General features: G+C 54.5%; 1 protein-coding gene across 2 annotated transcripts in view; it reads right to left on the reverse strand.

Annotated features, from left to right (window-relative positions):
* Nucleotides 1–15,105, reverse strand: part of Slc24a4 (solute carrier family 24 member 4) — a 125,562-nt gene that overhangs the window by 39,542 nt on the left and 70,915 nt on the right. For both annotated transcript variants that reach the window (XM_076848011.2, XM_076848009.2), the window contains exons 3-4: nt 3,721–3,797; nt 248–322 (exon numbers count right to left, since the gene is read on the reverse strand). In XM_076848011.2, the coding sequence (XP_076704126.2) occupies nt 248–322; nt 3,721–3,797 (152 nt within the window). The remainder of the gene's footprint in view (nt 1–247; nt 323–3,720; nt 3,798–15,105) is intronic.

Below are 15,105 nucleotides of genomic sequence, written 5' to 3' on the forward strand. Positions count from 1 at the left end.
ACCCTTGCCTGCCAGGTGGGACACACGCGTGGCCACCCAGGAGCCCGACATCCTACAGTAGCAGCTTCCGCCAAGAGCCGGAAGAGGGTGCCCTCGGCCAACACCGATTGAGTGGCTGCAGAGAAGCGTCACCATGGGACCAACACCAGCTGCTTAGAGTGTCAGTCTTTACCACCAGAGCGTTCCCCAGCCTCCTCACCCTGTCCTTCACATGCCATGTGTCCTCACCCCTGTCCCTCCCATGTACCTCACAGATCTTCTCTAGGGACGGCACAAAGAAGTCGTCGCACACGATGGCCAAGGCGTAGAACATGTACAGAGCCTGCCAAGGGAAGAAGATACACGGGGTCAGTGAGGGCCCCTGTCGCAGCCCAGGAGAGGCCAGGGGCAGATGGGAGCCCAGAGGAAAACCCCAGCACCCTCAACTCCTCCCTGACCCATGGGAAAACTGAGGCCCAGAGGAGCTATAACGTGCAGTGAAGAGGATCAAACCCAGGCTCTCCGGGCCTGTGCATCTTCTCTTGGGATGCTGTTCCTGGTTCCTGGCACACAGCCCCTAAAGCCCTGGGTCTGTGGTGTGTCTTTTGTGGGCTAATGACATGACCGGTGGCAGGGCCCCTCGGTAGCTTCTTTGTGGGGGATGGATTAGAGGTTAGGGACCTTCACACCCTCCCCCCTAACCTGGGGGCCAAGGCTGATGTAATCAATCTTGCCTATGTAAGGAAACTTCCAGAAACCCTGAAGGACAGGGTCCCAAGAGCTTCAGGACATTGGGACACCTGGAGGTGCCTGGAGGGTGGTGCACTGGGGAGATGGCGGCAGCTCCTCTTCCCCACCCCTCTCCCTACGTCTCTCCATCTGGATCCCTGGACAAGCCTTCGTAACACAGGCAAAGCGTTCCTCTGAGTCCTATGAGTTGTTCCTGCAAATCACTGAATCTCAGGAAGTCGCGGGAGCCCTGTTTCTAGCATTGATCAGAAGCCCCCAGGGACTAACAGGCGTCAGAAGGGAGGACACTCTGGTGGCCGAGCCCCTGACCTGTGGGTCTAACGCCACCCCAGGTGGACAGCGTTGGGACTGAGCCAAACTATGGAATACCAGCTGGTGTCTGCTGCTTGGAGTGTGGGACCCTCTGGGGCGCCCCGCCCAACCAGAGGTGAAGGACAGCGTGCACAACGGGACAGCAGGAGACACACTTTGCTTGTCCAACCCAGACGCCTCTTCTCAAAGAAGCGGGTCTCTCCTAGCAGCAGAGGCTGCCCTCAGAGTAAGACAGAACCAAGGAGGAGAGCATTCCGAACCACCTCCCGGAACACGCCAATATGCCTGGCCTGCAAGCAGCGTCCTTGCTACTGACTGTCCACCCTCTGCCAAGAAAAAGGGGGACTCTGGTCACCCTGTGAGCCGCGTTTCCTGGGTCCTGCTGGCCTCTGCACACATGGAAATCCATGGTCTATTTGCCTGGGGAGGTTTACGGCACCCAAGAGCCCTGGTCCTAATACTGGTTCTGGGACTTCTGTGCCAGATGACTTTGTGGTCATGGTCCTGGGTCTCCACTTCTTCTCTGTTTAACGATGACGCATGAGCAGATCAGTGGTTTTCAAGTGGTTGTCCAGCTGGGCCCTATCCCTGCCCATCTATCCAGCACCCAGCAGGGCCTACCTGGGCTCATCCTGTGTGCCAGGTGTGGGTGCCCACAGCAGGGATTTGGTGACAGAGCACCAGGCAAAGCCTCTGCTGCTTGTGACCACCTTACAGCCAGCGCAGATCCCTGAGGCAACAGGGTGCTTGACAGACCAGCAAGGTCAAGGTGGGGCAGAACAGAGTGAGGAAGGGGAAATGGAGGACAGGAGAGGCAAGGCCTGGGGCCCAGGGAGAGGAGGGGCTGCAAGACTCTGCTGGGCAGGGATGTCCTGTCTGCAGAAAGAGAGGAGCCGGGATGCTCCCGCCCACACAGCCCAACACCCGACGACCTCACAACTCATCTGATAAGTGGAAGAGACACTATCTAAGGCCACAGCACCTGAGGCAGGTCTATCTACTGGAGTCCACGGGGGACAGTCCCTGAATGTGACTCGTCAGCTTTTAGATAGAAGCAAAAAGAAGCCAAGAGTGGGGCTGTGGACAGAGGGGAGGGCAGCAGGAGAGACCCTGCCACAGACCTCGGGAATCTGGCTCGAACTGGCACCCATGGGGCCACATGGTGTCTCTCCTATGACACCCACAGGAACAGAGGAGAAACAGGAGCCAAGATGGTGCCACAATTTCCATTCCTTGTGCCGGGAGGGTGGGAAAACTTCTAGAACTGCAGACCCACTGGCTCCTCCGCCTGAGGTGCGCATGCCCTAAAGAAGAGTCTGGCAAATTCCCTCCGTAGAGGGTTAGATGATAATGTTTTTGACTTTGTAGGTCCAAGGGTCTCTATTGCAACTCCTCTGTTCTTCCAGAGCCAAAGCAGCCCTAGAAGGGGTGTGGCCATGGTCTAATAAAATGTGACTGGTAAGAACAGGCTTGGGCTGGACTTGACCCTCCAGCCACAGTGTGGTAAGAGTCCCTGCACAAGTCCTGAAGTTGTTTTGTCTTCACTCTGCCAAGACTTCTGTGGGACAGGGCCACAGAGCTATGGGGCCAATTAGCCAAACTCACACCACCTCAGTCAAAGGGGAAGTGTAGAGTCGGAGTCACTAGAAAGAAAACAACTCTATTACAGAAATAATATACACGCCCGCCCTTCAAACTCTGCCTGTAATCCTCGTTCTAGCCCTTCATTTACATTAGAGGGTTAGCCTATTAATTGAAATTTCACTCACTCATTCCTCTCTGGTTGTTGCTGTCAGTGTGAGAATTCCAGATTTTACTTTCTTAATTATCTCTTTTAAAAGACTAATGTCTGCCTGGGATTAAATATACAAGCAGATGGTGCTGGGCGGTTGGGCTGTGATCAGAAGGGAAATTTGCTGTGGTTGATCCAAAGTAGCAAAGCCAGCCTTGCCCTGCTTCGTCTCCCAACTCCGTTCCACAGAGTCAACAAAGGGTTTCTGGGAAGGGCCAGAAAGTAAATATTTTTGGCTTTGGGGGCCACTTAGACTCAGAAGCACCACAGCAGACGTGGAGAGCACAGAAATGAATGGGAGTGCTGTGTTCCAATAAAACTTTATTTACAACAACAGGCAGAGAGACACGCATGGCTGGGCCTGCAGTGTGCCTGCCCCATTACAGAGGCACCATCTATGATTTCAGTTTGAACCCATTATTCCCTTTGTGACTTGCTATTTGAACTTCACCACGTGTTATCAGGGCCCATCTGCACATGGAGGGAAGTTTGAGAGGAAGTGCAAGGGTTTCAACTGTAGGTAAGTAAAGGTTGGCAACTTGTCTGGGGTGGGGGTTATACGGAAGACCTCTATGCCGTGCAGGGGTTGACACCCTTGACCTGTATTTATTTGCTCATGGTTACACATCAGGAAGAGGTGCACCATTAAAAAAGTAGAGAGCAGACAGGACTGAACCACTTCCTGTGCTGGCTCAGGGCAACAACACTGAGCGAGTCACCGAGCACATTGGAGATATTACCTCTCAGTGGGCAAAATGGTCTTTGGCATCTGTTTTTTTCTTGGGGCTGTGGCAAGGACTAAATGGAATCTCTCAGGGGCTGTGGCTTGGCCACCCCGTGCAGACAGGTTTTAGGTGTGTGACATCATGCCCGCAAGGGCCACTTACACCGAGGATGTGCAGCAGGACAGCTCCATGCTGTCGCTCCTTATTGGAGAACAGGTCTGTGGGGAACTCGTGGATGGCTGGAAGACAAGAGGAGATGACAGAGGGTTAGGAATCCGTGGGCCCCCAAACCTCACTTGAGACCTGGGAGTCCAACAAGGAATTGTGGAGTCCACTGGCTTCGGGCTGACGAGCAAGAAGGTCAGCTATTTCTCAGCCCAGGGCAGACTAGTGCTCTTAGGAAAAGGTGCTGGAGACTAGATTATACCCAGCTACTTAGCACCTTAGAATCCATCATGTTTTAGATATTTTGAAAAAACTATACAAAATGCTTTACACCCACCAGGATGGCTACAGTCCAAAAGACAGAATAAATGTTGGCAATAAGGAGATATCAGAATCCTCATACCTTGTTGGAGGGAAGGTGACACAGAGTGGCTTTGGGAGTTCATCAAAAGGTGGCAGTGACCACAGGACTCAGCAATTCCATTCCCAAGTGTACATCTTAGATAAATGCAACGCATGCCCACAAACTTGTGCACAAATGCCCAGAGTTGTATTCATAAGAGCTAAAATATGGAAACAATCTGAGACAAATGCACCATCCCCTCCCAAGCAGCCCGGAGCCACTCATTAGCCTCTGAATGCCCTCGGAATGGAGACTGATCCCTTCTCATCTTCCCACCACCGGAGATGACCAATGGGTGAGCACTCTCACAAACACATGCTAAAAGGACAACTCCCAGACCCCCTCCAGTTCTTATCACACAGATAGACTAGAAACTTCTGAAAGACAGTGACCCTCACTGCCCAGTTCACCACCGTGTCCTCAGTGCCCAGGCCAGGCCTGGCACATAGGTTCTTAATTGACTTTAACAATCAATTAAATAAGCAACAGCAAAATGTTAACCAAAATGACAATCTATACGTTGTTTCATCCTGTGACAATGCTGTTAACCCTGCCAGCCCTCCAGGTACCTGGAGTGACAATAGGCTCATAATAGACACTCAATTAATGCTTGCTAGATGCTTGCTAACTGGACGTCCAGGACAGAAATCCCTTCTCCGTAAATGTCATTTGCCATAAGCTTTGACAATGATGGTTTCTCCCTCCTACGGAAACTTTCCTGATTTGAACATCAGATTCTACCAACAACAAAGAACAGCTCTCCAAACACCTAGAAAAGAATGGATTCTTTCATCTCTCCCTCCCTCTCTCCCTCTCTCCCTGTAATCAAACTCCCTTAATACAGTTGCTGCTGCCAGTTCAAGGGCATGGTTCTGCTGCAAGGATTTTCTGCCTGGAGATGAGAATTACTAAGGGAGAGATTTGGCCGTCTCGCTGCCAGGGTCTTATTTCCAGGATGAATGGAGCTGCCCGGGATGGTTCAGTGTAGATCAATAGACATTTCTGACATGAGAATTTGAGGCATTTCCCGACTCTGCAAACCAGTGTTTAGAGAGCTGGCGATTTATCCAATCCTGAGATGTCTCTGAGAATCAAAATAAAGTCACGCTGCTGAGGACACATCACCTGGCCTCCAGCCGGGAGGGGATGTGGGTTAGAAGTGGCTTTGTCCTTGGTAGGATCAGACTCCTTGCTCACTCTCCCGCCTTGCTCAGCTCCCCTGATGTACGCTGGAGGGCCACAGAGGTGTCTTGACATTGCCATCAAGGGCAGCAGGTATGGCACCCCCAGACATACCCGCCATTCTCAGTGCCCACCTGAGTCTTCTGATATACCCTGAACCCAGGGGGCTGGCACTACGGCCTTATGCATGCCTGTTTTTGAGTGAGGCTCAGAGAGGGACGTGACCAGCTCAGGGAACCCAGCCACACAGGTCAAGACTGGGAATTATGGTGCATTGTGGATCGGAGGCTGGCTTGGCCACTCATAGACTTAAAATGGCCTGGTCATTTCTCCAGTCTGTCCCACTGTCTCTTTAGTGGCAATCTGCTGCTCCTTACTGGGTGTGGCATGCCCTAACCCTGCTGTCCAAGACTGCAGCCCACAGAGGACCACTTCCCACTCCCAGCCGGTGGCTGGTAGCTGGGACCAATTCTCTCCTCTCTTTAGGACTTGAATCCTCCAGCAGCCGGCCAGGTGGCAGGGGATCCCTGTCGCTCCCACCTTGGCCACCAAGAGCAATAACTGCGGACTGCAAATATGTTGTATGTTAGGCACGCCAGTCGACTGCAGACAGAATTAGGTTTCAGGAAGTGCTTCTGCACCTTATGACCTGGGTGACCTTGGCAATCTGCTAACCCCCAGGGCCATACCCTCTAGGAGCCAGGATCACAACAGACCCTGGTGTCCTGAGGACTCGGTGCAATGGCTCTGAGGATGGTTAGCTCATGGGGGGTGCTGACCCCACGGCTTTAGAGGACACAACTTTGTTGTACAATAACAATAGGGAAAGCAGAAGTGGCCGGGTGGGGAGAGGACGGCAGGAGAGCAGAGGACGGGAGAACAGATTCCACAGCTGCAGAGAAGCCACGTGGCCTGGGTTCCCAAGGAGACCTTCCTCCTGCCCCCCTGCTCCCAGGACTGGAAGCCCCATCCAGGTCTGAGAGGGGCGGAGCCTGTCCCTGCTGCTCAATCCCCGCCCCGCCCCCGGGAGAGAGGAATGAGCTGGGCACACATGGCTTTTGAGGTCACACACATGGCTTTTGAGGTCGTGCCTAAGCCTTTAAGCTGCAGGAATCCAGGGGCGTGGGGACGGGGAAGGCAGAGATTTGTCTGCAGGTGGAACGGAGCTGGGGAACTCAGGGACACAGGGATGATCCCAGACTCTGGGAGGGAAGAGGAGGGAGGGGACAGGAGGCAAGGCAGCTGCTCCCTACCCCCTGTTAAGGTGCTTGCCTCTGCACCTTGGTACCCAGAGTGACTTCTCTTCCTTCTTGGCCTTGGACACGCCCAGGTGTCCTTGCAGGCCAGATGTGTGCCTCCCTCCCACACGAGGGCCTGGACTGTGCACAGCACCCAGGGCACTGCAGGCAGGGGGCTCCTGCCAGCTGCCCTCCCCACATCAGAGGGGAGCCCTAAGGGCCCAGGACAGAAGCATCTCCAGTGCCCCCAGCACCCTGCACACGTGCACTCAGGCCCTCAAGGCACACCTGAGCTTTCTTCACTCACAAAAGCTGCCCACGCGAGGCTCTGAACCGCCCCTGCGAGGCTCTGCACCTCTGCCGACACCGCTGCTAGTTGTCAAGTGCGAATTATCCAACTGATATTTACAGACCCCCGTCCCCGAGACTGTGTACCCCGAGCCTCCCTGAGCACGTGGCTTCATCTCAAAGGTGATTTGACTCTCAGAGGGCACCAAAGCTGCTCCAAAGGCAGGAGGTCATCAGGATGGAAGATACCTTGATCCTGAAAGGGGCGGGTCAGTATGTGTTTCTTGAGCATCTGCTATGCACCAGGCACCAGGCGAGGTGCCGTTTCCCAGATGTGGCCTTAGTATATGCTTGTCCTGGTGCAGATGGACAGTAATAAAGGATGGACAGAGTAGGAAGCTTTTCATGATGGCGAGGAGTGGACCAGGCCAGCAGTCACTGACCAGGGGAGGTGGAGGACATGCAGGGAGCCGGTAAATACAGTGGCACCCACGTCCAGTTCTAAAGGCTGCATTTCTGATCCTGAGAAGCTCACTGTTCCTGCTTTACTGACGAGGACACTGTTGGGAAAAGGTATAATGGCAGCTACACCCCAAAAAACCCAACATGGCGCCTGAGGAGCTTCTCTTCCTGCCTCTCCCTTTCCTGCCGGCGCCAAAACCCCCCGCCAGCGCCAATTTCAAACTCGCTGGCGAGAAATCTTAGCCCCAGTAAGAACTAATTTGTGGGCTCCGGAACTGACATCTGGAAGAACTTACCAATAAACGAGTGACCCGTCATTTACCTGAGCTCTGCCACCTCTCCCTAGATCTATATAAGCACACAGCCTTTGGTAATAAAGTGGAACCCTCCCCGGCGAAGTGTCTTGCGTGGAGAAATTCTTTCAGACACAGAGGCCCTGAGAGCCTCAAGTATTTGCCTAGAGTCATGCAACCAGGCCGCACAGGCTCTTCCCAGTGAGCATCTAACTTATAACAGGTGCGTGTGTCGGGGCCAGTCTCTTGACCAAGCGGTTCTGGACCTGGAAGCTCTGAGGCCATGGCCAGCAGCCAAGTTCCTAGAGGGAGGAATCAGCTCAGTTCTGCCCGCGGCCCGGGACCCACTCAGACAGAGGTCAAGACACCTGTCACTCACCTTCCTTCATCTCCTTGAAACATTCCACAGAACAAACCACTTCTTGCTCACATATTAATGAATGGACATACGGATGGACAAAAGGACCTGTGGACTGTCCATCTGTCCATCCATGTTACATCCATATTACATTCACATACAGTAAAACTCACTCCTCAGGCTGCAGCTCTGTGGGCTGTGAGAACTGCATGGACCTTCACATCCACCGCCACACCCCCAGGACCCTCCATCCCCCCAAACTCCCTGTGCTGACTTTTTCAGTCACCTCCTCCTGCTCCCCAACCCTGGCCACCAGTGATGTCTGCACTCTCTACACTTTGCCTTTTCCAGAATGTCCTATGGATGGCATCGTGTCACGTGCAGCCTTTCTGGTCGCATCTTATGCGTAGCAAGATGCCTGGACGTCCACCCGCGTCCCGTGAGCCCACCTCTCGAAGCGTTCTTGCTTGGCTTCCAGGACCCTCCAGTCCCCTCTTGCTTCAGTCTCCTGCAGGGTCCCCTGAATGACTCCAGCCCTCTTCTCCCTCTTCTCGGCTCTGACCTTTAGTATCCACAGACCTCTCTCTCAAACTTTGGTCTTTGCCGAGCTCAGCTGCTGGACACCCTTCCTTGGCATCCTGAGAACCCAAAGCCCAGCCCCAGGGAACGGCCCGCCATCCATCTCAAGGTGCAGGGGGGAAATGGGGGAGCTGTCGTTGAAGCCTACTCCTTCCTCGCAGCTCATGATGGGGGGACGGCCACCTAGCGCTCAAGGTCCATTCCCACTTTCTCATGTGAACCTGCCAAGGGGACATAGCTATGGGGTCGGGCTGGGTGCTTCACAGTCACACGTGCTTAGCCCTGTGTCCTGCTCTGAGGAGCCTCATCTCCCTGGCAGCCCTGGCCCTGTTGACCCAGGAGACCCTGGGGACAGGAAAGAGGCAGCTCACTCTTCTTGCTGCAGTTGGTCCTGGAGACCAGGGCTACGGAGAGGGCCAGGAAGCTCTGCGGGCAGGACCACCCGCTCGCTTAGTCGGCGCAGAATGTTTTTAACTTGATCATTCCATTGCCTGCCTGTCCGAGTCCAGGTGGGCTGCTGTAACAAAACAGGCCAACCTGGGGGGGATCAGGAACAATGGAGATTGATTCTCATGGTTCCGGAGGCTTCAAGGCCAAGACCAAGGCCCCACCCTCTGCGTCAGAGAAGGTGTCTCCTCTGTCCACACGTCCTGGGGGGACACATGCCAGGCGGCCCTGGAACATCTCCTATGAGGGAGGAGGCAGACTATGACCTAAGCACCTCCCAAGGACCCTCCTGACACCACCCCGTGGGGGTCATGCTTCCCCATGGGAATTCTGGGGGTCACAAGCCTCAGACACAGGGCGGCTCCTTCCACCCGTGATTCTGTAAGCGCCTAATTCCCTGCATTCAATCCTTTCTGTTCAAAATACTGAGGATGGTTTCCATGTCTTGCACTGAACACCGACTGATACACCCAGCTCCGGTCAGTCCTCAGACAAGCTCCCTTCCCAAACTACTCTCAAGCCCACTCACCCTCCACCTGCACCCCCAGCAGCATCTCTTGGGGACCACCCCACTGACCCCACCCCAGCCTCCCCCGGCCAGCCCTTCCACCATGAGGTCCAGCCAGACGGCTTCTCAGCACATAAGACCAGAGCCAGAAACCCCAGGGAGACCTTTGAGGCCCGCCCAGCGGCTCTGCAGGCCAGGCTGACCGGCCTTCCCGAACCAGCACTTCCAAACTGCTGCTCTGCGGTCGCACGACTCTGCAGACAGAACGCCGTCAGCAGCGCCATGCTTTCTGGTAGATGCAGATCTTTCTTAAACCTTTCAATTAGCCGATTCTCTTTAGGGAATGCTAACTGTGAATTGAACTTTTTTTTTTTTTTTTTAATCTGCCTCCAAACATGTCATTCTCTCTTTGCTTTCTACTCTGGTTAAAAATAACCTCACATTCTAAGCCCTGACGTTTATTCTCAAACTATGAAAACAAGACTGCAGGGCTGGGAAGTCATTTAAATAGCTTCGAATTTCTAGCATTTCAACTTACATAAGGTATGTGGTTTAGAAACCACCCAAGCACCAGGAGCCCAGAGCAAAAAAAATTGGGATTGTTTTTTTCTCTCCCCAATTCTATGGTTTAAAATAACTTCGCTAGCAATCTCTGCCTCTCATGGGCAAGAGTCGGCAGGTGGAGGTTTTAGACCATCCCCTCCTGTCCCAAATAGGAGTAAATAAAATTAGATCCAGTCATCAGCTTAACCAGCACGAAAAGGAGCTGCAATCCTGTCTTTCTGGACATTCCAAGAGATTATGTGCTGCAAAAAAATAAAAATATGATCAGCAGCCTCGACCACGGGATTGCTCCTTCCAGGCAACCACCCCAAAATCTGACAACTGGACGGAGCTCCTGATTCTACGTGGCTCAGCTGTTTCCACCCGGGAGCGGGAGCAGGCTCGCCACCATCCCCGGGTTTCTAAGTGGCTCCTGCATCTGCATCTCTCTGCCAGCTCTGAAGCCAAAGATCCTTGTCCTCTACCAACAGGGACCCCTGTCCTCCACTTTACAGGGGAGACACCAACGTCCAGAGAAGGTCAGACGCTGTACTCAGCACAGGTAGCTAGTCACAGGGCTGTGGGACCTGACAGGACAAGGGGACAGTGGACAAACTCTCTCTGCAGCAGCCATCTCAGGAAACCAGACCACCACCTCATAGCCACCAGCCCAGACTGGCCAGGCCTGGTCAGTGATGGCCAGTGGTGGTCAACTGGCTTCCAATCAAGGCCAGCTGCCTGAGTTTGAATCTTGAATGTCCCTGAAAGATGCTTGTGTTTAAAGCATGGTCCCCAGTGTGGCATGTTGGGAAGGCGTGGGGTCTCTCAGAAGTGGGACCCAGAGGGAGGTCCTTGGGTCCTTAGGGACAAATCTCCAAAGGGAATTATGGGACTGCGTGTCTCAAACTGCCGACGTTCTCTTGCAGGTCAGAGGCTGTAGGCCCAAGGTCAAGGTGCTGCCAGGACTGGCTCCTGGTGAGGTCTCCCTTCCTACCTTGCAGGTGGCACCTCTCAGGTGTGTTCTCTTGCTGTCTCTTCCTCTTGTCAGGAGGGTGCCAGTCCCGCCCGACCTCACGCCACCTTAACTACCCCCAGAAGGTCCCCTCACCTTAGGAACTAGAGCCTCAACACACAAATCTGGGGGACACAACCCAGTCCCCAACATAAGGTCTTTGCTGTAACTAGTTAAGCCAAAGTGAGGCCACGTAGGACTCGGTGCACCCTGGTGGCCATGATTGGTGACTTCCTAAGAAGAGGAGAGAACATGCAGAGAGCAGGGCCCTAGAGATACAAAGGCCGAGGCTGGAGTGATGCGGGCACAAGCCGAGGACATCAGGCCACCAGCTGGGAGAGAGGCACGGACAGGCGCTCCTCAGAGCCTCAGGAGGAACAAACCTGCCAGTCCCAACGCCCACTCCCAACTTCGAGCCTCCTCAGCTGGGCGGGAAGAGGTGACGTTGTTGTAAGCCACCTGGTTGGTGGTCCTTGGCTGTGGCAGGCCTAGGGGCTAATAGTCCCCATGAGGACACACATGTCCCTTCTAGTTCACGGGCCCAGCCTCCCCGTCAGTCACGCCTGAAGCCCCACTGTGTGAGCTGTCACCTCTGTGACTGAAAACACCCGAGGAGACCAGCTGAGAGGAGGAAACGTGGATTTGGGCTCCCAGTCTGAGGCTGGCTGACGCCACAGCTCTGGGCCTAAGGGAGGCAGAGCTCATGGTGGAGGGCGAGGTGGGGAAGCTGCTCTGTCCACCGGGAAGACAAACCACGCCAGGGCACAAGCCCAGTGACCGCCTCCTGCAGGCAACCCCACCAGCTAGTCCATTCCGAACAGTTACCAGGTGAGTCCACTCAGACTAGGCTGGGCGATCAGGGTGCAGCTCCCCGTGAGCACAGGGCTTCCCCACCCACTCGCCTGACGGGTCTGCCAAGTGCAGGTGACAGTAGCTGACGCGGGCTGCTGACTCTGAATAGGTGCCTGGCTTTGCCTTCCTCTGGGTGGCCTTTGTTTATTCCCACAATTAGCAATGCCTTCCGTCCGACCGTCTTTCCCTTGCACTGGGTCACGTGCTCTCCGACGGCTGTCCTGACCATGTGCTCATCCCTGTACTGCTGTGATCTTTGCCAGCTGACACCAGAGGGAACAGTCAATGACATAATGTGCTTATATCCAAAGTGAATTGGGAACCGAGACCCCCGCCTACTGTGCAGCAGACTGGGGGCCAGTCATGTGGGGGTGGCAAGACACAGCACTACTGTTTATCAAGAGGAGAACCATTGCTATTTGGAAAACAGGTACAATGAGCTTTTAACACACACACACACACACACACACACACACACACACATGCACACACACACAAGCTTAGCACATGCCGGGTGCTCTAAGAACTTGTTATAGTTTGGATCATAAGTATCCCCCAAAAGTCTGTGTAATAAACAGTAAGTCCCCAGGGTGTCACTGTTGGGAGGGGATGGAGCTTTCAAAGGTGGGACCTAGTGGGGGGATCTTTAGGGCATTGGTGACATGCCCTTGAAGGGGACCGTGGGACCCTATCTCTTCCTCACTCCTCTTCCTGAGGTGAGCAGTTCTGCTCCACTCCCTGTTCCTTCCACCATGTGGTGCCTTGACACAGGCCCAAAAGCACCAGAGCCAATTTATCACAGCCTGGAATCTCCAAAGCGTGAACCAAAATAAACCTTTTTATCCTCATAAGTTAATTATCTCAGTTATTTCATTACAGTGATAGAAAACTGATGAGCACAGCACTTTTACATAGAATTATAGAATTTCATTTAATCCTAACCCGCCTTTGCAATAGTATCATCATAAGTCCCGCTTCACAGATGGGTAAACGAGGCCACAGAAAGGTTAAGTAAGTTGCCCGAGGTCCTACAACCAGGAAGAGGCAGAGCCCCAACTAAAGTCTGAGTAATTCAGCCCCCAAGAGCCTCTGGCTATACATCAAGAGCCAAGAACCTCAGCTCAGTGATTTGACACGACCACTCTTCACATGGAGCCTGTTCAGAGGTTATCATTGGAAGCCTGAGAAGAATGTCACCCGTGTGGACTGCTTCTGCCACCTTGGATTGAGGCAGCAGAAGCCACTCAGTCATCCAGGCGGCCGGTCACACAGCTGTGATTCGTCCCTCTACTCTTCCACACATGTCCCCCTCAGCCCAGCACTGCTCCAGGTCCCGGGGACACCCGTGCCCAGCGGGCAAAAGCCCCTGCTCTCCTGGCGTGTTAGACAGACGTCATCTAGGGGGACACTCAAGACACTGGGTGTGGGAAGGACGCTCATCCCAGGTGAAAAGACGTCACACATGTCAATCCACGACGTGTGCCAAGAACACGGCGGAACCCACGCCCAGCCCACCCAGGGTGCAGCAGGGGGAGTCGGGCTTCCCAGGGACCCCAGTGCCCTGCAAGAGGTTCCACTGTTTCCATGGCAAACACTCGAAAGTCAGTTTACTATGATTCATGGAAAAATCCCGAGGCCTAAAAGCCACTGAGAGAGACTCTGGGGCTCAGAGGCGGAGGGACAGCAGGCCGTTCCCCGGCTGCCCTGGAGAGTCCAGAGGAGGAAAGAGATGCTGGGCGGGAAGGCCTGGGCAGAGAAGTGACAGGGACTTCAGGTGACGGGAAGGTTCTAGATCACAAGTGGTCATGTGAACCCACGCTGTGCCCTTAACACCCGTGGCCTTCACCAACACACCTCTCTCCTCACAGCTCAGGAGCAGGGGTGTCCCCTGATCATAGAGGGCTCGGCCTCCTTGTCCCCCCTGGTGAGGATGAATGAGCAGCAGGCCCCTGGATACAGGCATCCAAGTGGACAGTGTCGGCCATTGCTGCACCTCCCGGTGGAGACGGGGTCAGGCTGGACCGTCCTGGGCTGCTGAGCTCGTCTTTGGAGCTGGAGGGCAGCTGCAGAAGCCCAGGGAGCAGGGGGCCTGACCTGGGGCCCACTCAGGTCACTCACGCCATCAGGCCATCTGCACCCCAGGAACAGCACTGCAGTATCACCGGAGCCATCTGGCCATTGCAGGTGACAAGGGTAGAACCAGGGTCCCTAGGGGTTCAGGCCCCGAGTGGCGAAGGGCCCTGTATGTCCTTGGCTGGCAAAGGTGGCCACAAGAGTGATCGCAGCCACGTGTTAATTCCGGTTGTCCAATCAGCCAGCAGAAACGGTCACAGGCTGTCTGACCAGGACATATGGCCGGTCTGTGAACGTGGGGCCTCAGGAGAACAAGCGGATTCTTCCTGGCACTTTGGTCCAAACCTGGCACACACGGGGCACTTGGCTCAGGGTTTTAATAATTAAAGTGCTTCCTGGGGCTATCGTGACAAAGCACCAGACCTAAAGCCCCTGAAACCCGTCCGGGTGGGACAGTCTGGGAGCCAAGGTGCAGGCAGGGTCGGCTCCTCTGAGACTCGGAGAATCTGTCCCCGCCTCTTCTAGCCTCCGGGGACAGCAGGCCATCCTTGGCCTTTCCTGTCTTGCAGATTTGTCACTCCCATGGTCACCTCTGCCCTACTCTGTCTCCATGTGGCTTTTTTGTAAGGACACCAGTCATTAGGTTTAAGGCCACCCTCGTGCAGTGTGACGAGTTACCTGTGCGAAGACCCCACTTCCAAATAAGGTCACGTTCACAGGTTCCAGGAGTTGGGACATCACCGGATCTCTCTGGAGAAGCAACTTGACCTACCGCTGTGCTCACGCTCACTGAAGTGACGAACCTGTCACAGAACACAGGCGCTGAAAACACCTGTGTCCATGAGCTCCAAGGCCAACCAGGCCAAGGTCCTGACGCCCACCTGCTGTCCAGTATAATTACCAGCGTCCCCTCTGCTCTCAAAAACGTCACAGTTTGGATGAGACAATTCATGGTCACTCAACCCATTAGGAGAACAATGACCTGGAATAAAAGTCAACCCCCATCACCCAGGTGTTCAGACTAACTCCTGGTGACGCGCCGGGAAAGGCCGCCATTGTGCCCGAGAGACGCTGGGTCCTTCCTTGGCCTGGGCAGCCTCAAGTGCAAGCAGGCGGGAGGACGCGGGGGGAAGGGCACCCCCTG

This window comes from Callospermophilus lateralis, chromosome 3, assembly GCF_048772815.1.
Source record: "Callospermophilus lateralis isolate mCalLat2 chromosome 3, mCalLat2.hap1, whole genome shotgun sequence".
NCBI lineage: Eukaryota > Metazoa > Chordata > Mammalia > Rodentia > Sciuridae > Callospermophilus > Callospermophilus lateralis.